Source organism: Acomys russatus, chromosome 1 (assembly GCF_903995435.1).
Source record: "Acomys russatus chromosome 1, mAcoRus1.1, whole genome shotgun sequence".
Taxonomy (NCBI): Eukaryota; Metazoa; Chordata; class Mammalia; order Rodentia; family Muridae; genus Acomys; species Acomys russatus.
In genome coordinates this window covers 79,606,306-79,624,711 of record NC_067137.1, presented here as the reverse complement: position 1 = coordinate 79,624,711, position 18,406 = coordinate 79,606,306, and the positions used below count along the sequence as shown (strand labels likewise).

The window sequence follows — 18,406 nt, the reverse complement described above, 5'->3', positions numbered from 1 at the left end:
GAATATATTAATTTATTTAGTTTCTCTTTAGAAAGACAAATGTTTCCCAATCTTTATTCTGACTAAAGCTCCTATAAACTTGATCATAAATCTTATTGTGAATCTAACTCTATCACTTAGTGTGACCAGATGGCTCAGAATGACTAACTGGTAAGTTTAGGTCTATGCTCAGTTATAAAATAAATTATCAAAACTTTAATAAGCGTTACCCAGAACAGTCTCTGTGAGTCCCAGTGTTTCATATCCTCACCAGTGTTTAGAAGTGCCTGCTTTGTACCTTAGCTGTATTTCTGAGCACATAACAGTTTCTCGCTGTGATTTTGTTTTTCTTTAATGATTCAGGATGCTAAGAACTTTTATTTCTTACTGATTATTCAACTTGTGTCATACAAAATTTGCTTAGAACTTCTTGCCTGTTTTGCTTGATCTTTTGTTCTTTAGCTGAGGTGTAGAGGTGAGCTGAGAAGGTTGCAATCTACTGCATTTTGTCAGGAAAACATTTTGCAAATATTTTTTTCCACATAATGGCTATCCCATCAGTTTTCTAGGAGATGTTTTGATAAGCTGAAACTTTTGGTTTTGATAAAATTTGATGATAAGACTTTCTCCTTTCATATAACAGATTTAGAATTGTGTTGCTCTTGGAGGAAACGGAATTATTTTAACTGAGCTAGGCATAAACTAAAAGCTAACAGTTCTGTGACTTTGGTGTATTTCTAAGCTGCTGTGCATGAGATACAATGAAAGCTAACTGTGGTCTCTCATTCTCCTGTGAGGGAAGAATAGGATAGAACTGAAAAGAGTCATGTTTTAAAATATTGAAACAAAAAATGCTAATGCAACTAATTTATATTACAGAATATCTGGGGTAGGGAGTGGAAATCACATCTCTATAGATGATTAAATCTGTCTACTGGCAATATCATAAGTAACCATCTTGTGATAATACAGAACAAATGCTCTGTCCAGAGGAGTGTTTTTGTTTTTGGAAATAAACTACAAGATTATATACTTATTTGTAGCTTACAAAGAAATGATAGCAGTTGAATTCAAAATCAAATATACCAAATGCTAGTTTTCCATTATTAGTGGAAAATGCACCAAAATTTATATTTTAAAAATTATTTCCAGGGGCTTAGGGAAATGATTACGTGCATAAAGTACTTGTCATTGCAAGCATGAGGACCCAGCTTCAGTTTTTAGCACCCATGTAAAAGTCTAAGTGTGGTAGTGTAGTGTGAGCCTGCTGTCCTAGCACTGGAGAAGCAGAGGCAGGAGGATCCTGGGAGCTGCTGGCCAGACAACCCAGCTTAATCAGTGAGCCCCAGGTCCAATGAGAGACCCGTCTATGATGATGATGAAGATGATGATGATGATGAAGATGATGATGATGATGATGATGATGATGATCAGAGCCCCAGGTCCAATGAGAGACCTGTCTATGATGATGATGAAGATGATGATGATGATGATGATGATGATGATGATGATGATCAGAGCCCCAGGTCCAATGAGAGACCTGTCTATGATGATGATGAAGAAGATGATGATGATGATGAAGATGATGATGATGATGATGATGAAGATGATGATGATGATGATGTTGTTGTTGTTGTTGTTGTAGTAGTAGAGGAATGATTGAAGAAGACACATGATGTCGACTTCTACACATGCATGTGCATGCACGTGCACACACACCTTTTCTGTGTACGAATTTAAAAATATACTGTGGAACATTATTTTACATATGAGTAAAGAACGTGACCCTTTTCTTAACATAAATGAGTAATTAGGCATAGAATGAGGTTTCATACTTTAAAATACTTTCAAAGTGTTAATGTGGTGCCTGTCCTTGAAAACAGCCTGTTTGTATTTTGAACCATGTGTAGTACTGAGTACAGATTGGAGGCTTTATGTGCTGTGTTGCCTATGCCTATGAAGTTCACTGCATCATTAGAAGCGAAAGGAGCGGAACTGAACACTAGGATTTCACTCAGTGTTTCTTTCCATTTTATCAGGATCTTAAATGTCTTTCGCCACTGGGTTGAACATCATTTTTATGACTTTGAAAGAGACTTGGAATTGCTTGAAAGACTAGAATCCTTCATTTCAAGTGTAAGAGGTATATTATTTAAAGACTTGATTGAATCTTATGTTATACATGAATTTACTGTGACTTTTAGTTAAAAAATAAATTAGTTATATTTAGAAAACTGAAATAATACTTGGATAATTGCTGTCTGCTCTAAAGCAATCTCGTGCGTGTTTAACGTCATCTGAGGTGCAGAATCTTGCCTCCTCAGGAGTTCATTGTCCGTTGTTCCTTTCCATCAGTACTATGGTGCTGAGCAGTCCCTTCAGCCCCTTTAAAGTTTTTGAAAGCACCTCTTTTAAAGAAGTAAAAAAACCTCTTATTTTCTTTTAAAATATTTCGGGGCTACCTTGCTGCAGTTTCAAGGAGCTCGAGTCCCGCTCCCAGTACCCCACCATGACGCTCATAGTTGCCTAAACTCGGACTCCAGACCATCTGAAGCCCTCTCCTGCCTCTGTGAACACCTGAACAAACACGGTGCACATGAACACATGTGCACGTATTAAACGTTTTTAATGATCTAGAGACTTAGAATTAGTAAATACCACAAAAAGAAAGATAACCAGACATTCAATATTAGAATTAGACTAAGTGTGTATAACTCTAGTTTAAAAAAAAAAAAAAAAAAAAAGGTAGGAGGCTAGATAAACATTGCACATGATGCCATAGGTATGAACTTGCAAAAATGCAAACTTGGAAAAATCCACAGAACAAACATCACAGTTTCTTCAGCAAATAAACTGCAAGCATTTTGAGTGATAAAGGGAAACGTGTATATTAAAGAAAATAATGTATTGGCTAAATGTCATGTTGGTATTCTTTTTAATTGTATTCGTGTGTATGACTATTTGCTTATGTGCATGTCTCCGTGCCGTAGAGGCCAGAAGAGGACATTGGATCCTCTGGACCTGGAGACACAGAATGCTGTAGGTGCTTGTTGCTGAGTCTGGGTCCTCTGGAAGATCAGCTGAGCCATAGCTTAACCAGTGAGCCATACCTCAGCCCTTCGTGCCCTTTTAAAAATAAGTCAGCTATATGAAAACATTTGAGGGTTAAACTTTAATTCTAGCAAAATATTTGAAGACATTAAGTTATCAGTTTGCTAGGTGTGGTGGCACACGTCTGTAATACCAGCATTTGGGATTTAGAGTTTGAGACCAGTTTTTGGACCCCATAGCCAGAATTTATCTGAAAAAGGGTGTTAGGGATCAATTTTTATATGTAACAATGGCATTATAATTAGTTTTGAGTTTTTAAAATCATATACTTAAATATGAGTGAAAAGACAAAGTATGTTGTAGTTGCTGAAGCCAGGTGAAAGCTAATCTTGCCCTTGCAGTTTTGTTTATCAAGTAAAGGACATTTCTGGTTATTTGTTTTCTTTTGTTTTTCACCCTAGGGAAAGCTATGAAGAAATGGGTAGAGTCCATTGCAAAAATCATCAAGAGGAAGAAGCAAGCTCAGGCAAATGGAATAAGCCATAATATTACCTTTGAAAGTCCACCTCCACCAATTGAATGGCATATAAGCAGACCAGGACAGTTTGAAACATTTGACCTTATGACACTTCATCCAATAGAGATTGCGCGGCAGCTAACACTTTTGGAGTCTGATCTCTACAGGTAGATAGTGCTGACTTCTTGCTTCATTTCAAGAGCACTGGATATACTTCTTACCTGCTCTCAGGGTTATTCCTGTGTGCTTAAGAAGAGCTGTGAGGCAACACAGTGAAGAGAAAACTGACCTCTCCAAGTTGTCTTCTCGACCTCTCCTCCTCAAAGAAATAAGTGTGTGTGTGTGTGTGTGTGTGTGTGTGTATGTGTGTGTGTACATGCATATACTATACATGCTTATTTGTTCTTGTGAGTGGGTGTTTTGTTTTGAAACTGTGCAGTAGCTGACTAAGCCTAGATTAGAGACAGCAGTTCCTAATGACAAGAAAATGACTAATTCCACAGAATAGCAGCTGCTTCCACGGCAGGTCATTTCTGACCTATTCCTCATACTTCTTGGATTACTTTAGTCTGAGGTCAGTACAGCCAGGATGGATAAGGTTCTTGGCAGATAAATGAATAGAGTATTAAGTGAGGCAAGTCTTTTCCTCTTTCATTTATAGGCTCTAGTGGCTACTGTAGACCATGTAGGTAACTGTTCCTATTGAAAAATAAGCCCTCTTTTGTATCCTGGATGGGTGTGGTGCTGTAAGCCTGTCATCCCAGCAGCCCTGAGTAGAGAGCAGGAGGATCAAGAGATCAAAGCCAGTTTCAGCTACATATAGCAAGTTTAGGACCAACCTGAGCTATATGAGGCCTTGTCTGAAAAAAATAAACTGAAAAGTACAAATATCCTGGAGACATTATCCTCATCAGGAGTTTTTTTTGTTTGTTTTTTGTTCTTTTTTAATTTATTTTTTGTAATGGGTAGTTTCCTGTGTGAATGTCTGCATATGCCTGGTGCCTAGGGGTATGGACCCTCTGGGACTGGAGTTCCAGACACTTGTGAGCCACCATGTGAGTGCTATGAATTGAACTGAGATCCTCTGGGAAAACAGCCAGTACTTTTAACTGCTGAGCCATTTCTGTAGTCCAGCAGCTTTTTTTTTTTTTTTCTCTTTTAAACAATTGCACAGGGAAAAGCAAGGCTATATAAACACTAGCACTGTGGAGACTGTGAAAGAATCAGATGAACCATCTTCATTAGAATTGTGGCTGTGGTTGCACTGGCTGTACGACTCAGAATCTAACCTTTTTAACATGTCACCGAGTGTTTGTGAGCAGCCTATTAAGGTCATGCTAAGCCGGGTGTGGTGGCGCACGCCTTTAATCCCAGCACTCGGGAGGCAGAGGCAGGCAGATTGCTGTGAGTTTGAGGCCAGCCTGGTCTACAAAGCGAGTCCAGGACAGCCCAGGCCACACAGAGAAACCCTGTCTCAAAAAACTAAAAAAGAAAAAAAGGCCATGCTATATTTTAAGTAATGTGGAAAGTGGTCTTTAAAATAGGTATACATTGTGATTTGTGACATAAAAGAACTTGTTTCTAGAGACAGCAAAGCATATTGTAGTGATTAAAGTTTTCCCTCATGAATGAATGTGATATCAGTTAAAAAAAATTAACATATAGCTGGGTGTGGTGGCACAGGCATGTAATCCCAGCACTTGGGAGGCAGAGGCAGGTGGATCTCTATGAGTTCAAGGCCAGCCTGGTTTACAAAGCGAGCCAGGACAGCTAAGAAAAACCCTGTCTCGAAACAACAAACAACAACAACATAACATGTATATCAATTTTTTAAAGCATGTAGTTCCATGTAGACATGCTTTCGTGACATAGAAATGCATTTCTTTGTTCTGTGATTTGATAGAAGAAAGGTACCATATAGACATTGATACTGCATGTAAATTTCTACTGATAGAATAGTTGTAAATTTTAGAATTAGAAAACTTAATCTAAAAAAGCCAGGCATGGGGCACGTGCCTGCAGTGCCAGCACTTGGAAGGCTGGAGGGAGAAAAAGTAAGAGTTCAAGGTTATATTCTGATACAGAGAGAACCCAAGGCCAGTCTGGATTCTGAGCCCTTTCTAAGAAAACAATAAATATGCTTAAAAAACTGTTAGCAAGTACCCATTTGTCTTCAAGTATACTGACTAAAAAGAAAAAAGCAATTTGTTTTGTTTTTTGAGACAGGGTTTCCCTGTGTAATAGCCCTGGCTGACCTGGACTCACTTTTGTAGACTAGTCTGGCCTCAAACTCACAGAGACCTGCCTGCCTCTGCCTCCCAAGTGCTGGGATAACAGGCATGAGTCACTGTGCCTGGCCCAAAAAGAATTTTTTAAGTATTGAAAACTATAGGACATTGATGGCAGTGACATTGGCCAGTTTGAATTACGTAATCCTGACTCATTAATGATTTACTCTCTTCTGTTTTTTATTAGTTACTTCAAGCGTTCAAAAATAAAAATAATAATGAATGTTCATGGACAATAAAAAACATTACAGATAAGATTGAAATATTTATAATTCTCCCTAATTACACTGTTATTCATTTCTCCCTAGAAATTACCATTACCCAGAACTAGATGTTTATTCTTTCTCTGTTTGTCTTTATAATTTAGGTTTCTGTGTGCATAGCCCTAAGTAATACAAAGCATTAGCTTGCATACCTTTTTTAAAAAGACTTATTTACTTATTTTTTATGTATATGAGTGCAATATCTGCATGTACACCTGTATGCCAGGAGAGGGCATCAGATCCCAGTCTAGATGGTTGTGAGCCACCATGTGGTTGCTGGGAATTGAACTCAGGACTGCTGGGAGAACAGCCAGTGCTCTTAACCACTAAGCCATCTCCCCAGCCCCCTAGCTTGCATGTCTTAAAGCCACATATATTTATGATACTACACTGTACCAAGTTTTTTTTTAAGGTTGTTTTTGATATTTGTGCAAGTTGATGTGTAGTTCAATTTACTTATTTTAGCCACTGTGTAAACTGCATTATGGCTATTCTGTGCTTTCCCTAGTTTCCTGACGGTGAGCTTCTAGGCTGTCTGGGGCTTTCACTTTTGTAAGCAGCACCTCACTGAGCATTCTTGTAGGTGCATCCCTACTACTGTGTAAGTTTAGCCTTGGTGCGTTCATAGAGGCTGGGTTGCTCTGCCAGTTAGTATGGGTGTCTTCAGTGCTGAGAGATATTTCCAACCTATTTGTCAAATGCTGGATGGACCCATCTTTACCTCAGTACCAGCAGCAGAGACTTCCTGCCCTCTGCTTCCTGCTTCCTTTTGGTGTAATTGTTAGACTTCTGTTAGTTGATGGGATAAAATGAGGTCCTATTCTAGTTTTAGAGGGTTTTATTTTTCTCCTGAGTAATAAAATATTTTTTCCATGTTTATGGCTGTTTGGGTCTCTTTCTGTGTGAACTAACTTGCTTATGTATTTCTCAGTTCATGTTTGGAAGTGTTTAGATAACTGTGATACTAATCTTCATAGGGTGAGCTGTGTTGACTGTTGTCCTTCTACAGGAAAGTGCAGCCTTCTGAGCTGGTAGGGAGTGTCTGGACCAAAGAAGATAAAGAAATAAACTCTCCAAATTTATTAAAAATGATTCGCCATACAACAAACCTCACTCTCTGGTTTGAAAAGTAAGTTTTCATTTACTCTAGCTGACGTTCCTTAGTAGTGATTTGCTAAGTCACAGTTAAGCTAAAACTCTGTTTTTAAAAGTGGTTTTTTGTTTTCCAAGTGTGGTGAAGAAACTTTTCTAAGCCATGACTATTTTGTTGTTAGATGCATCGTGGAAGCAGAAAATTTTGAAGAGCGGGTGGCGGTGCTCAGTAGAATCGTAGAAATTCTGCAAGTGTTTCAAGATTTGAATAATTTCAACGGTGTGTTGGAGATAGTCAGTGCTGTCAATTCAGTGTCAGTGTACAGGCTAGACCACACATTTGAGGTAAGGTTTAGCTTGGATATTTCTTCTTTTGGGAGGGCAAATAAAATTAACATAAGAGATTAACTGTTTTTAAGCAAATTTTTTTTTTTAAATCTTTACTTTCCCCTTAAATATAGAGATATAATTATTAAAGTATATATCTATGTATCAAGATGATATACTGGTAGATTATTTTCAGTGATATATTTATAGTCTCATAAATGGCAAAGAATTTTAAGTATATATTTAATATACAAATGATTTCTTAGTTACTTTTAATGTATAATAAAAAAGAAATAACCCTTTCTAAAACCTAAAATTATTTTATTTTAAATTATAGATTGTTTTATTTTAAATGATGAAGTAATATTTAATATTTTAATAAATATTGGGAGATATAGAAGTATGCAGATTTATTGTCTCTTAAATTAAAAATGAATATCATATTATATAGATATTTATGGCATGCATCTTATTTTTATAAACATTGTTCTATTTATTGGTTTAGTCTCAAAACAAGGTTTTATTTTTTTAGTGGCTACATAGTTTTTCTGTCTTGTGGATGAATTATAATTTAGTTTGTCATTCTATTTGGGAACAACTAAGTTGTTTCTGATTTTTGTTTGGATATATAATTTATCCAAATTTATCATGGATCATTCACATGTACGTTCATTCATTCATTCGTTCATTCATATGTCTCTTGTGGAACCCCAGTTCTTGCCCTTAATCAATTTCTGAAGACAGAAGTCCCTGGGTCAGGTTTTCAGGTTTTCTTTCTTTCTTTCTTTTTTTTTTTTTTTTTTGGTTTTTCAGACTTTTGTTGCTTTTGCCAAGGAGTTTGCCTGATCATTACTATATTAAATTTTTACAGATTCTATGGGCCAAAAATAAAACTTCAAACTTCTTAACATATTTTGAAAAATAACTAGGGAGGTTAAATTTTTTATTGGCCACTTTCATCTGGTCATGTCCTCTCATTTCTTTCTGGACATCTTTATTTGGCTTATGTATATGAACTTTTTTAGCATGTTAGACATTAAAACAGACCGGCTATCAGCCTTTAGTTTCTATATCAAGCAAAATCTCCTCGCTATGGGTTTTTGCACCTAAAAAGGTTTTTCCCAAGTGAGGTGAAGGCAGGAGCTCAAGTGTGTTATCAAAATGTTGCCTTTAAACGCATGGGTTCTTAGCCAGCACTCGGGAGGCTGTGAGTTCCAGGCCAGCCTGGTCTACAAAAGCAAGTCTAGGACAATCAAGGCTGCACAGAGAAACCCTGTCTTGAAAAACCAAAAAAAAAAAAAAAAAAAAAAAAAAAAAAAGAAAGAAAGAAAGAAAGAAAAGACATGAGTTCTTATCATCTCTCTGGAAACCAGTCTACCATTATATGTTACAACTAAACTCAGCTTGGGAGGCAGAGGCAGGCGGATCGCTGTGAGTTCGAGGCCAGCCTGGTCGACAAAGTGAGTCCAGGACAGCCAAGGCTACACAGAGAGACACTGTCTCAAAAAAGTTAAAAAAAAAAAAACAAAAAAAAAAAAAACTAAACTCAGAGCAGAATCATAGAGAAGAAATATTTTTCTCAAATACTCTAGACTGTAAGTTAGCTGGATACAGACTGGTGACTCTAGCATTGTTGCACCTGGTGCGTTGCTGCATTGTCCTGTACCTTGTGATGGTGAGTGTAGCAGGCCCCTGATCTAATGTTTTGTCTCTCTTACTAAGTCCTTCCTGGTGCTCAAGACTTAAAGCAGGAGGATTGAGAGTTCAAGGCCTCCACTGCACAAACAAAAGGAAAGAAGACTTTTAATTTAGTAGGAAATGTTTAATATGGGGTGAGGTTGGGCTCTGATTTTACTGTTTGTTCTATATGGCTGCTCAGTTGCTCTCATTTATTCCAAGTTCATTTTCCCCACATTGCTCTAGTGTACCTGCTGCATCATAAATTGGAGATATATATGGGTTTGTTTCTGATACATCTAATTTTCAACCTATTTGATTTTTTTCTGAACTGCATATCTAAAATATCTAAAATAAGATACCTAAAATACTTTAGAATCAGCTTTAGCTTCACTTTTTAAAAAAATCTGAAGTCTAATAGGAGTTGTGCTCAGGTCTGTGAGTCACTGTGAGAGGCTGACTGACAGTCGTACAGTAATGAGCCGCCTAGCCAGGAATGTGGTAAATCTCTGTGATTTCATGGCAGATGCCTTCACTCTATTGTCATCTATCTTGGAATTTTTAAAAAAATTATTTCCTTTTTTATAAAAAAAAATTATATCTAGAAATACAGTTGAGTTTTGTTTGGCTTTTCTATACAGCAAGATTGTTGAATTCTATTAACATTCTACATATACATTTGGGACTTTCCCTTCAGAGACAGTCAGTTGTGACTTCTGGGAATAGTGATAGTGTTCCCTGATCTTTTTCTCCCCTTGTTCAAGTTGTAGAGACTTGTGTAGAGGATTAGAGAAAAGCTACTAAATAGGCACATTTGATATGATGCTTGGCTCTCAAGTATGTTTGCTGAGAGTTTGTGTTTATATATGTGTGCTTATAATCCTCATTGGATTTTAAGTTTTCTTACCTTCCTACATTTTTCTTTCCTTTTTAAAAATATTTTTCACCTACACTTTCCTTATTGCTAAGGTTTACCCTCAACCTCAAAAGACCTTTAGTCAAAGAACACTGAGTCCTGAAGGATTGTAGCCCTTCTTTCTGACATTGTAATTTACACCTTGATGATTAAAATGATAAAAAAAATAAGGTCCCGAGGGAGAATTTTTAAATTCCTGAATCTTCTAGCTTATAATAAAAAGAACACAAATTCTTAGTTTTTATATTTACAGATTAAAAAAGTAGACTGACACATTTTAGCAGTGTCTAAAGAAATAAGACTAACAATTTTTATTGTTGTTTTGTTTTTCAAGACAGGGTTTCTCTGTATAACCTTGACTGTCCTGGAACTCACTCTGTAGATCAGGCTGGCCTCGAACTCAGAGATATGCCTGCCTCTGCCTCTTGAGTTCTGAGATTAAAGGTGTGCACCACCACCATTGGGCAAGCACAATTTTTAAAATAATTTTAAATATTTGTGAAATTTTGTAAATTCTACAGTTCTATATTCTTATGGATCTTTTGATATGATTGAATTATATGCAAAAATTATATTAAACGTACATGTCTTAAAGGGATTGCAGGAAAGGAAGCGGAGAATTTTGGATGATGCTGTGGAATTAAGTCAGGATCACTTTAAAAAATATCTAATAAAACTTAAATCAATCAATCCACCTTGTGTGCCTTTTTTTGGTAAGTTATGAATATTGTAATTTACAGATGAATATGTTGTAACCAAAAGAGAGTTTTTCCAAATAGGTTGTCTGTATTGATAAAAACAATAAAAATTTCTATTTCCTTGTCTGTATAATGAAGATCAAGATAATTGCCTCTAAAATTGTTGTAAGAACTTAAAATATTTTATATATACTACTTAACATAGTCTTGTGAAGACTCTTATAAATTACAACTGTTACTATTATTTATCTATATCACATCTACATTGGTTGTAATTATTATTATAAAAGTGCTTTCACAGAGTCTTTATAAAGACTTTTAAATTCAAAATTACATTATTAATATAAATTACATTGATCAAAGCTTTTTAATGTGAACCTTTCTTAAATGTAATTATGCCTAACAGTAGATGTGCACGCTGAGAAAAGCTTTATTAGGCAGTTTTATGTAAATATCATAGAGTATGTGTATACACACCTAGATGGAACAAGCCAGCCATTTAATATGACCTCTTTGGAGTTGTTTTCTTTGTTATTGTTTCTTTTAGATGGAGTGCCGCATATTGTCCAGGTTGGTTTCAAACTCCAGTTCTGCTTCATTGTGCCATACCCTTATTGCGTGCGGCCTTGAGACGCAGTGAATAAGAGGCATGTGGGCTGGTGCCAGCACAGCTCAGCACACTGTTCTACAGTAAACTTTTTTCCTTATAAGTAAAATTACACCCTAAAATAATGATAAAACTATAGCATAGAAATGCATAAGCCAGTCACATAACTTTTTGCTGTCCACCTGATGAAGTTATAGTCCTATATTTTTATATGATGGGTCAGCAGCAGTCTGCTTGTTTATAGTAGAGTCGCCAAAAACACCTGAGTCAAGCATTGTGCTATAATACTACCACACTGTAACAATTTCCTCAGCTCCCTTTTATTTGGGGCACAGAGTTCTGGTGATTAAACATATACTATAGTACTGAGCTACACTCCAGCCCTTTATTGTAATCTCATGGTGCCATTGTTACATATTTTGTTCATAGTTCAAGCGTAATTATGTGGCACATGGCTGGCTTCACTGGTGGACTTAGATTATTGCTTAAACCAAGGTTTTTTTGTTTTTTGTTTTTTTTTTAACCATAGCACTATCGATGGAAGTTGAAAGGAAAAAATAGTTTATTGTGAAGGCTTGACAGTCACATTGTAGTATATTTATCAGCCTCCTGACCTCCTCTTCACTAGAGACCAGTGGTACCCAAAACTTGTAATTACCAGAAATGTTTAAAAATATTCCCAACTATCCCTTAGATGGCAAAATTGCCTTTAGCCAAGACCCACCAATCTAAATGAATCAGTAATTATGCATAAAAAGGGCTTAGAACCTTTTTCCCCTAGATGATGAGCTCTGAGAAGCAATTTGTCTTACAGTTCTTAAGCAAAGCTGCTTGATTTGTTGATAGTTGCTTAAAGATAATTGACATTAAATATTTTAAATCTAATATTAAAACATTTGATTGGAATAAATTTGAACACACGGTGTTAGGATATGCTTAGCTTGCCATTTCTCAGAATGTAGCCTTTAATTTTAGTGAAGGATAGTCTTCGTTTTCTTTATATTTTACACTCTGTTACAAATTGTTAATAGAAAAGAGTTACTTGCTTTCCAGAAGTATGCTACTGAGTTCAACTCCACCAGACCAGTTGTCCTCCCAAATGACTCAAATGACCAGTCTTAAAATAACTAGATTTTTTTTGTGTGTGACTAGGAATATATTTAACAAATATTCTGAAGACTGAAGAAGGGAACAATGATTTTCTAAAGAAGAAAGGGAAAGACTTGATTAATTTCAGTAAGAGGAGGAAAGTGGCTGAAATTACCGGAGAGATTCAGCAGTATCAGAACCAGCCTTACTGCTTACGGACGGAGCCCGAAATGAGGGTAAGGGTGTCCTTACTTGTCTTTGAGGAGATGGCACTAGGTCCTGTGTCACGGTGATGCATCATGCTCTCTGTTGCCTGGGAAGTAAGCTGCACTTCAGATAGCAGTGTAAATGCCCTATGCTGTGCTGCCACACTAGCAGTCACTAATGTTGAGACCTTCTGAGAGTCCTGTTTCGCTGTGCAGTTCAAGCAGCTCCTCCAAATGGACCAGCATAACATCGAACCCTTCATGTGGTCACTGTGAAGGGTCTGGAGAATAGTAGGTACATAAGCATCCCAGAGAGTTTTTAACATTCTGTCAGTTGGTGGTTCATTTTGGAGGGTAACACAGAAAAATGTAAAGCTCTATGTAATTGTCTTTTAAATTACTTTTGAATATACCTTAATCCAGTTATCTCCGATTTTGTTCTGCTTATCTAAAATGTGCTGTGGGTTTTAGCCATAGTCTTAATTGTATAGTCTTGGTTTTAAATGCAGAGTAGAATGAGCAGTTTTGTTTGTTTGTTTGTTTGTTGCTGTTGTTTGTTTTTCAAGATGGAATTTCTCTGTGTAACACCTGGCTGTCCTGGAACTCACTCTGTAGACCAGGCTGGCCTTAAACTCATAGAGATCCACCTGCCTCTGCCTCCCAGGTGCTGGGATTAAAGGTGTGTGCCACCACACCCGGCAGAATGAGCAGTCTTTATGAATGTCTCAAATACTGTGTTGTCTTAACTTGTTTTTTGTGTTGAAGTTAATAGGATCTGATTTTAGTAAGACCTAAGGTATATACATATATTTGTGTGTTTAATTCCAGAGATTCTTTGAAAACCTCAACCCAATGGGGATTTTATCTGAAAAGGAGTTTACAGATTATTTGTTCAACAAATCTCAAGAAATTGAACCCCGAAACTGCAAACAACCACCTCGATTTGTAAGTCTGTTGTAGTTATAGGAAGTTTTTTCCATTTTTAAAAATAGCATTTTCAATGTTTAACAACCTATTCTCTTAAAGTTGTTATCTAACCAATAGCTGTTTTGTTGTTTATGCTACAGTACTATTCTAGTTGCAAAATTATGTAAGGGGGGGGGGTCATAGCTAATGAGTGCTTACCCAGCATGCACAAGGCCCTGGTTCACTCCCTAACATCACAGAAAACAGTACTTAGCAGAAATGGTCAGCCTTTTGATGGAAACTGGTTTTTTAAAAATTACTGGGTGTAACATCTAGGTCCACATGCATGCTAAGTATCCTTCATCTTAGTGTCATTTATTTACCTGTCCATTTTTGAACCTCCTGATTTCAGAGGAAAAGTATAAAGTGAGACCCAAAAGCCAGTAGCTGGATGGACCAAATGAAAAGGGCAGGGCAGGGATAAGTGGGTGTGTGTAGGTGCCTCAGGCAGGACTATGACCCCTGCCATTGGACCGTGTAGTACACTGGAGCACTCCCTCTCACTAGAATGTGCTGCTGCAGTGACAACAGCAAAGGTAGGAGGCCCACCCTAAGCATCCAAAGGTGAAATAAGGTGAGGGAAACAATAAAAAGCATTAGAGCATAGTGCTAAAACAGTGAACTAGGAGAGTTTGTGTTATCCCATCTTCAAAATAGTTGTATGAAACGGGTATTTTCCCAGTGCTAGGGATCAAACCCAGGAACGTATACATTAGTAGGCAAGTAGCCCACTTGAGCTAAATATGCCCAACTGTGACGTAAATCATTACATCATTTTATAGTTAAAAAAACCTGAGGCATTTAAGAGCACGCACTGCTCTTCCAGAGGACCAGAGTTCAGTTCCCAGCACCCACATCAGGAAGCTGACCTGGTCCTATAACTGCAGCACCAAGGGAGCACACGCATTTGCACACACACGTGAATATTTTTTAATAACTGAGGCTCAGCAGAGTAAAGTAATTTTCAGGTAGTTGATGCAGCTGAGTTTTTACTCAGTTTTTCTGATTCAGAATTCTGTTTTTCATTAGGTTACAATGTCGTGGGTTTTAAAAACAAGCAAGTTAGGGTAGACACAATGGCAACACTTCTCACTGAAGACATTAAAACATGGTGTAGGTCAGGAAAAAATGACCTTCTTTAAAAATGAAACACACATAGCATATTATGTTACATAAATTCTGTTCCTAGTAAATGTCTATGAAATTAACATATAGATAGTGTGAGAGAGAAATTTAGGATTAAGTATTTAGGAACAAAAAAATTGTTTATATAATTTTTAATAATTTTATCTCTAAAATTATGTAAGAAAGGTTTACTTATCAAGCCCGCGATAATCTAATCAAGTCTGGAAATTACTTCCAAAATGCTACAGGCCAACCTTGAAGATGTGATTTTTATCACTCTTTTAAAAGTGCACTTAACAGTAAGGTAGCTGTAAGTTATAAACAAATTACCTACACATCGTGCTGTTTTAACTATACTTATTTACTTTTCCTAGCCTAGGAAATCAAACTTTTCCTTAAAATCTCCTGGAATAAGGCCCAATGCAGGCCGCCATGGCTCTACCTCAGGCACTTTACGAGGTCACCCGACGCCTCTGGAAAGAGAGCCTTATAAGATAAGCTTCAGCAGGGTCGCTGAGACGGAGCTAGAGTCAGCAGTGTCAGCGCCAACGTCGCCCAACACACCGTCCACCCCACCTGTGTCTGCTTCCTCAGACCACAGCGTGTTTCTAGATGTGGACCTTAATAGCTCCTGTGGTAAGTATTTTTGCAACTTCTTGGTAAGAGAAGGAGTTTGTGTTTTGAATAATTTGTTTCTTCTTTGCAACTTAGGAGCTATAGAACCCTTGATACCTGTGTGTTGTGGTTAGTTTTAATTGCCAACATGACAAAATGTAGAATTAGCTGGGAAGAGAGTCTTACTGAGGGATGGCCTAGGTTAGGTTGGCCTGTGAGCATGTCCATGACATAACCTGAGGTGGGAAGACCTAACCTCTGTGAGTGGCACCATTCCTTAGACAGGGATCCCGTGAGCTGTCTCAGCATGCGCCGTTAGTCTGGTGCTCAGGCAGAGGCAGGTGAATGGATCTCTTAAGTTCAGAGCTAGCCTGGGCCTTATAACAGCTTCCTAGCCGACCTGGGCTGCCCTTGGGGTCCTGTCTCTTAGGGAAACGTGGACATGAGCTGAGCTGAGCAGGAGTGTGCCTATAGTCACTGCCCACTGTTCCTGATGGTGGATTACAACCTAGAACTGCGAGGGAAAATAAGCCCTCCCTCCTCTGAGCTGCTTCTGTCAGGGCATTTTATCACAGCAACAGGAAATAGCACCAAGATACTGTGTTGGTATGGAAAGTGACATCGTAGAGCAAAGGTAGTGCTTAGTAGAAAGCAAAGCAGCTGGGCGTGGTGGCACACACCTTTGATCCAAGCACTCAGGAGCAGAGGCACGTGGATCTCTTTTTTAGGCCAGCCTGGTTTATGGAGTGAGTTCCAGGACAGCCAGGACTACACAGAGAAGCCCTGTTTCGGGGTGGGGGTGGGAGCAAAGCATTATTTATGCATTGTGTGCATATATTTTCTAATTTATTCAGTTAACAAAAATTTTTTATTACTTTTTGGAATAATGGGTAATAAAACAAGGGTATAAATTCCACAAAAGAAATTAAAAGGGATTGTGATAGAGAAGGCATCAGGCTACAAAAGAGAACATTGTAGGGACAGTGAGGATTAAGTTCATGTTACAAACTACAAGTTTGTATAGTGCATTTTACTGTTGGGGTGCAGAGGCTGAGACAGGGTCTCTCTACCTATGTCCCCTAGCTGTCCTCACCTGCTTTTGTCTTCCAAGTGCTGGGGTTAAAAGCATGCACTAGTGCATTTTTTAAATGAAAATATCTAAAAAGAAGATCATCCATGTTAGCTTTCTATTCAAATGACTTTTTCTCTTTCTGACAGGCAGCAATACCATCTTTGCTCCAGTCCTCTTGCCACAGTCAAGTAAGTAAGACGTAACTTGTTTATAGTGACATGACTGTAAAGATCATAATCTGGTTTATTGAAGGTGTGTTTCCATATTTAGGGAGTGAGCAACATTTAAAGAATAAATGAAAGAAAAAATTTTCCCCCTTTCATCCTTCCCTTTGCCCATTCTCCCCACCCCCCAACTCCCACCCATCATCCCACCACCCCCACTCCCACCCCTGCCTTCCCAGGCTCCACAGATGCTAGGCAATTGTAGTTCTGAGCTGCATCCTCAGACCAAAAGAACTTTTTATTGACAGTCTGAGTTACTTACAACTTGGTGCTGTTTAAATTTTGTTAATTTTTGTTTTAATTCTTTTAACGTGTGTTTTAGCGCCTGTCTGAACCTGAGCTTGTGAGGAATCCAGTGAAGTGACCTCAGGGAACACCTAGCACGGTTCATGGTCTAGGATGGAGAGTAGATCCATCTCAGTTGCCTGACTTCTTACCACTTGTAACTCGTTTCTCCAGAGAAAGGGTACAGTCAGTTCCTTACGTTGTAGGTTACCTCTCTGCCTTCAGCCAACTACAGATGGAAAGTGTGGTTAGGCCAACACCTGACCGTGCAGAGGGCTTTTGCTAATGGCGTCATTCCCTCAACAGTAATTTACATAAGGGTTACATTGTGGTGGTGAGTAAGATAAGTAAAGTCTAGTGAGAGTTAAAGTTATAGGGTGTATACATACACTCTGCCATTTTATAGAAGAGACCGAAGCATGCTTATATCCTTGTACTGTAGTGGACCCAGTTGTTAGACGCCAAGGGACTACTGAACTAAATATTTATCAGGTCCCACATCTTATTTTAAGTAAAATAAAACTCTTCTACCATTCATAATTTATATTTATACTTATAATTTATACTTATATTCATAATTTATTACCTAAATGTTAATTCCATTAAAATTGGTGTAGTAATATGTGGATGCATGTTTGTGTGGGTAAATGTGTGTGTGCACACATGCATGTAGAGGTCAGAGGCTGAGCTCAGATGTCATTCTTCCGCAGCTTTTTGAGTCAGGAGCTCACTGATGAGACTGGACTTGCTGGCAGGGAGCTCCAGGGGTCCCTGTTTCCACATCTGCAGGTTCTAGGCCTACATGCTCATGCTGCCATGCCAAGCTTCTTCCCCCTTTATTTCTCTTTCCCTCCCTCCCAACCAACTGCCCCTCCCCTACCCCCACCCCCCCCATCATGGGGTGGGGAGAAAAATCAATGTTAACACTTTGTTGGCACATTCATGTTATGTGTCCATGTTTGCATGTGTTCTGAAGTCAAGCTCAGGTGCAATAAGCACTTTACCGACTAAGCTACCTCCCAAGCCCTTAAATGTTGGTAACTTTCTGTATTCACTTGTGCTGGCATAGTGAGATGTATAACATTTAGGTAACAGCAAGAATCCCTAGGAATAAAAAGAGTACGTGTAGTCTCCTAAGTGTCTTGTTCTGTATATTTTTAAACTTCTACCAAAGGTAGACAGTGCCACCAAACACTCACCTGCCTCTTTTCTTCCTCTCGTTCTCTGATGACATATCTGTGTTCCTGAGTGATATTTCTATAGTGTTCTTTTTTCTGGATCATTACTTTCAGGTGGGCTTTGGTGACTTCTGGTTGGGATATGAGAGTGGTGTGCTCTGTTGTCTATATCATATTTGGATCACTGCTCAGTCAAGTGTAGTGTGCTTGGTTACACAAATGACTTTGTGA

General features: G+C 38.0%; 1 protein-coding gene across 2 annotated transcripts in view; it reads left to right on the top strand.

The window, feature by feature from the left end:
* Positions 1–18,406, top strand: part of Sos2 (SOS Ras/Rho guanine nucleotide exchange factor 2) — an 85,785-nt gene that overhangs the window by 63,065 nt on the left and 4,314 nt on the right. For both annotated transcript variants that reach the window (XM_051147058.1, XM_051147052.1), the window contains exons 13-21: positions 2,019–2,122; positions 3,492–3,714; positions 7,108–7,227; positions 7,373–7,535; positions 10,706–10,823; positions 12,568–12,740; positions 13,539–13,655; positions 15,176–15,437; positions 16,635–16,676. In XM_051147058.1, coding sequence (XP_051003015.1) covers positions 2,019–2,122; positions 3,492–3,714; positions 7,108–7,227; positions 7,373–7,535; positions 10,706–10,823; positions 12,568–12,740; positions 13,539–13,655; positions 15,176–15,437; positions 16,635–16,676 — 1,322 coding nt within the window. The remainder of the gene's footprint in view (positions 1–2,018; positions 2,123–3,491; positions 3,715–7,107; positions 7,228–7,372; positions 7,536–10,705; positions 10,824–12,567; positions 12,741–13,538; positions 13,656–15,175; positions 15,438–16,634; positions 16,677–18,406) is intronic.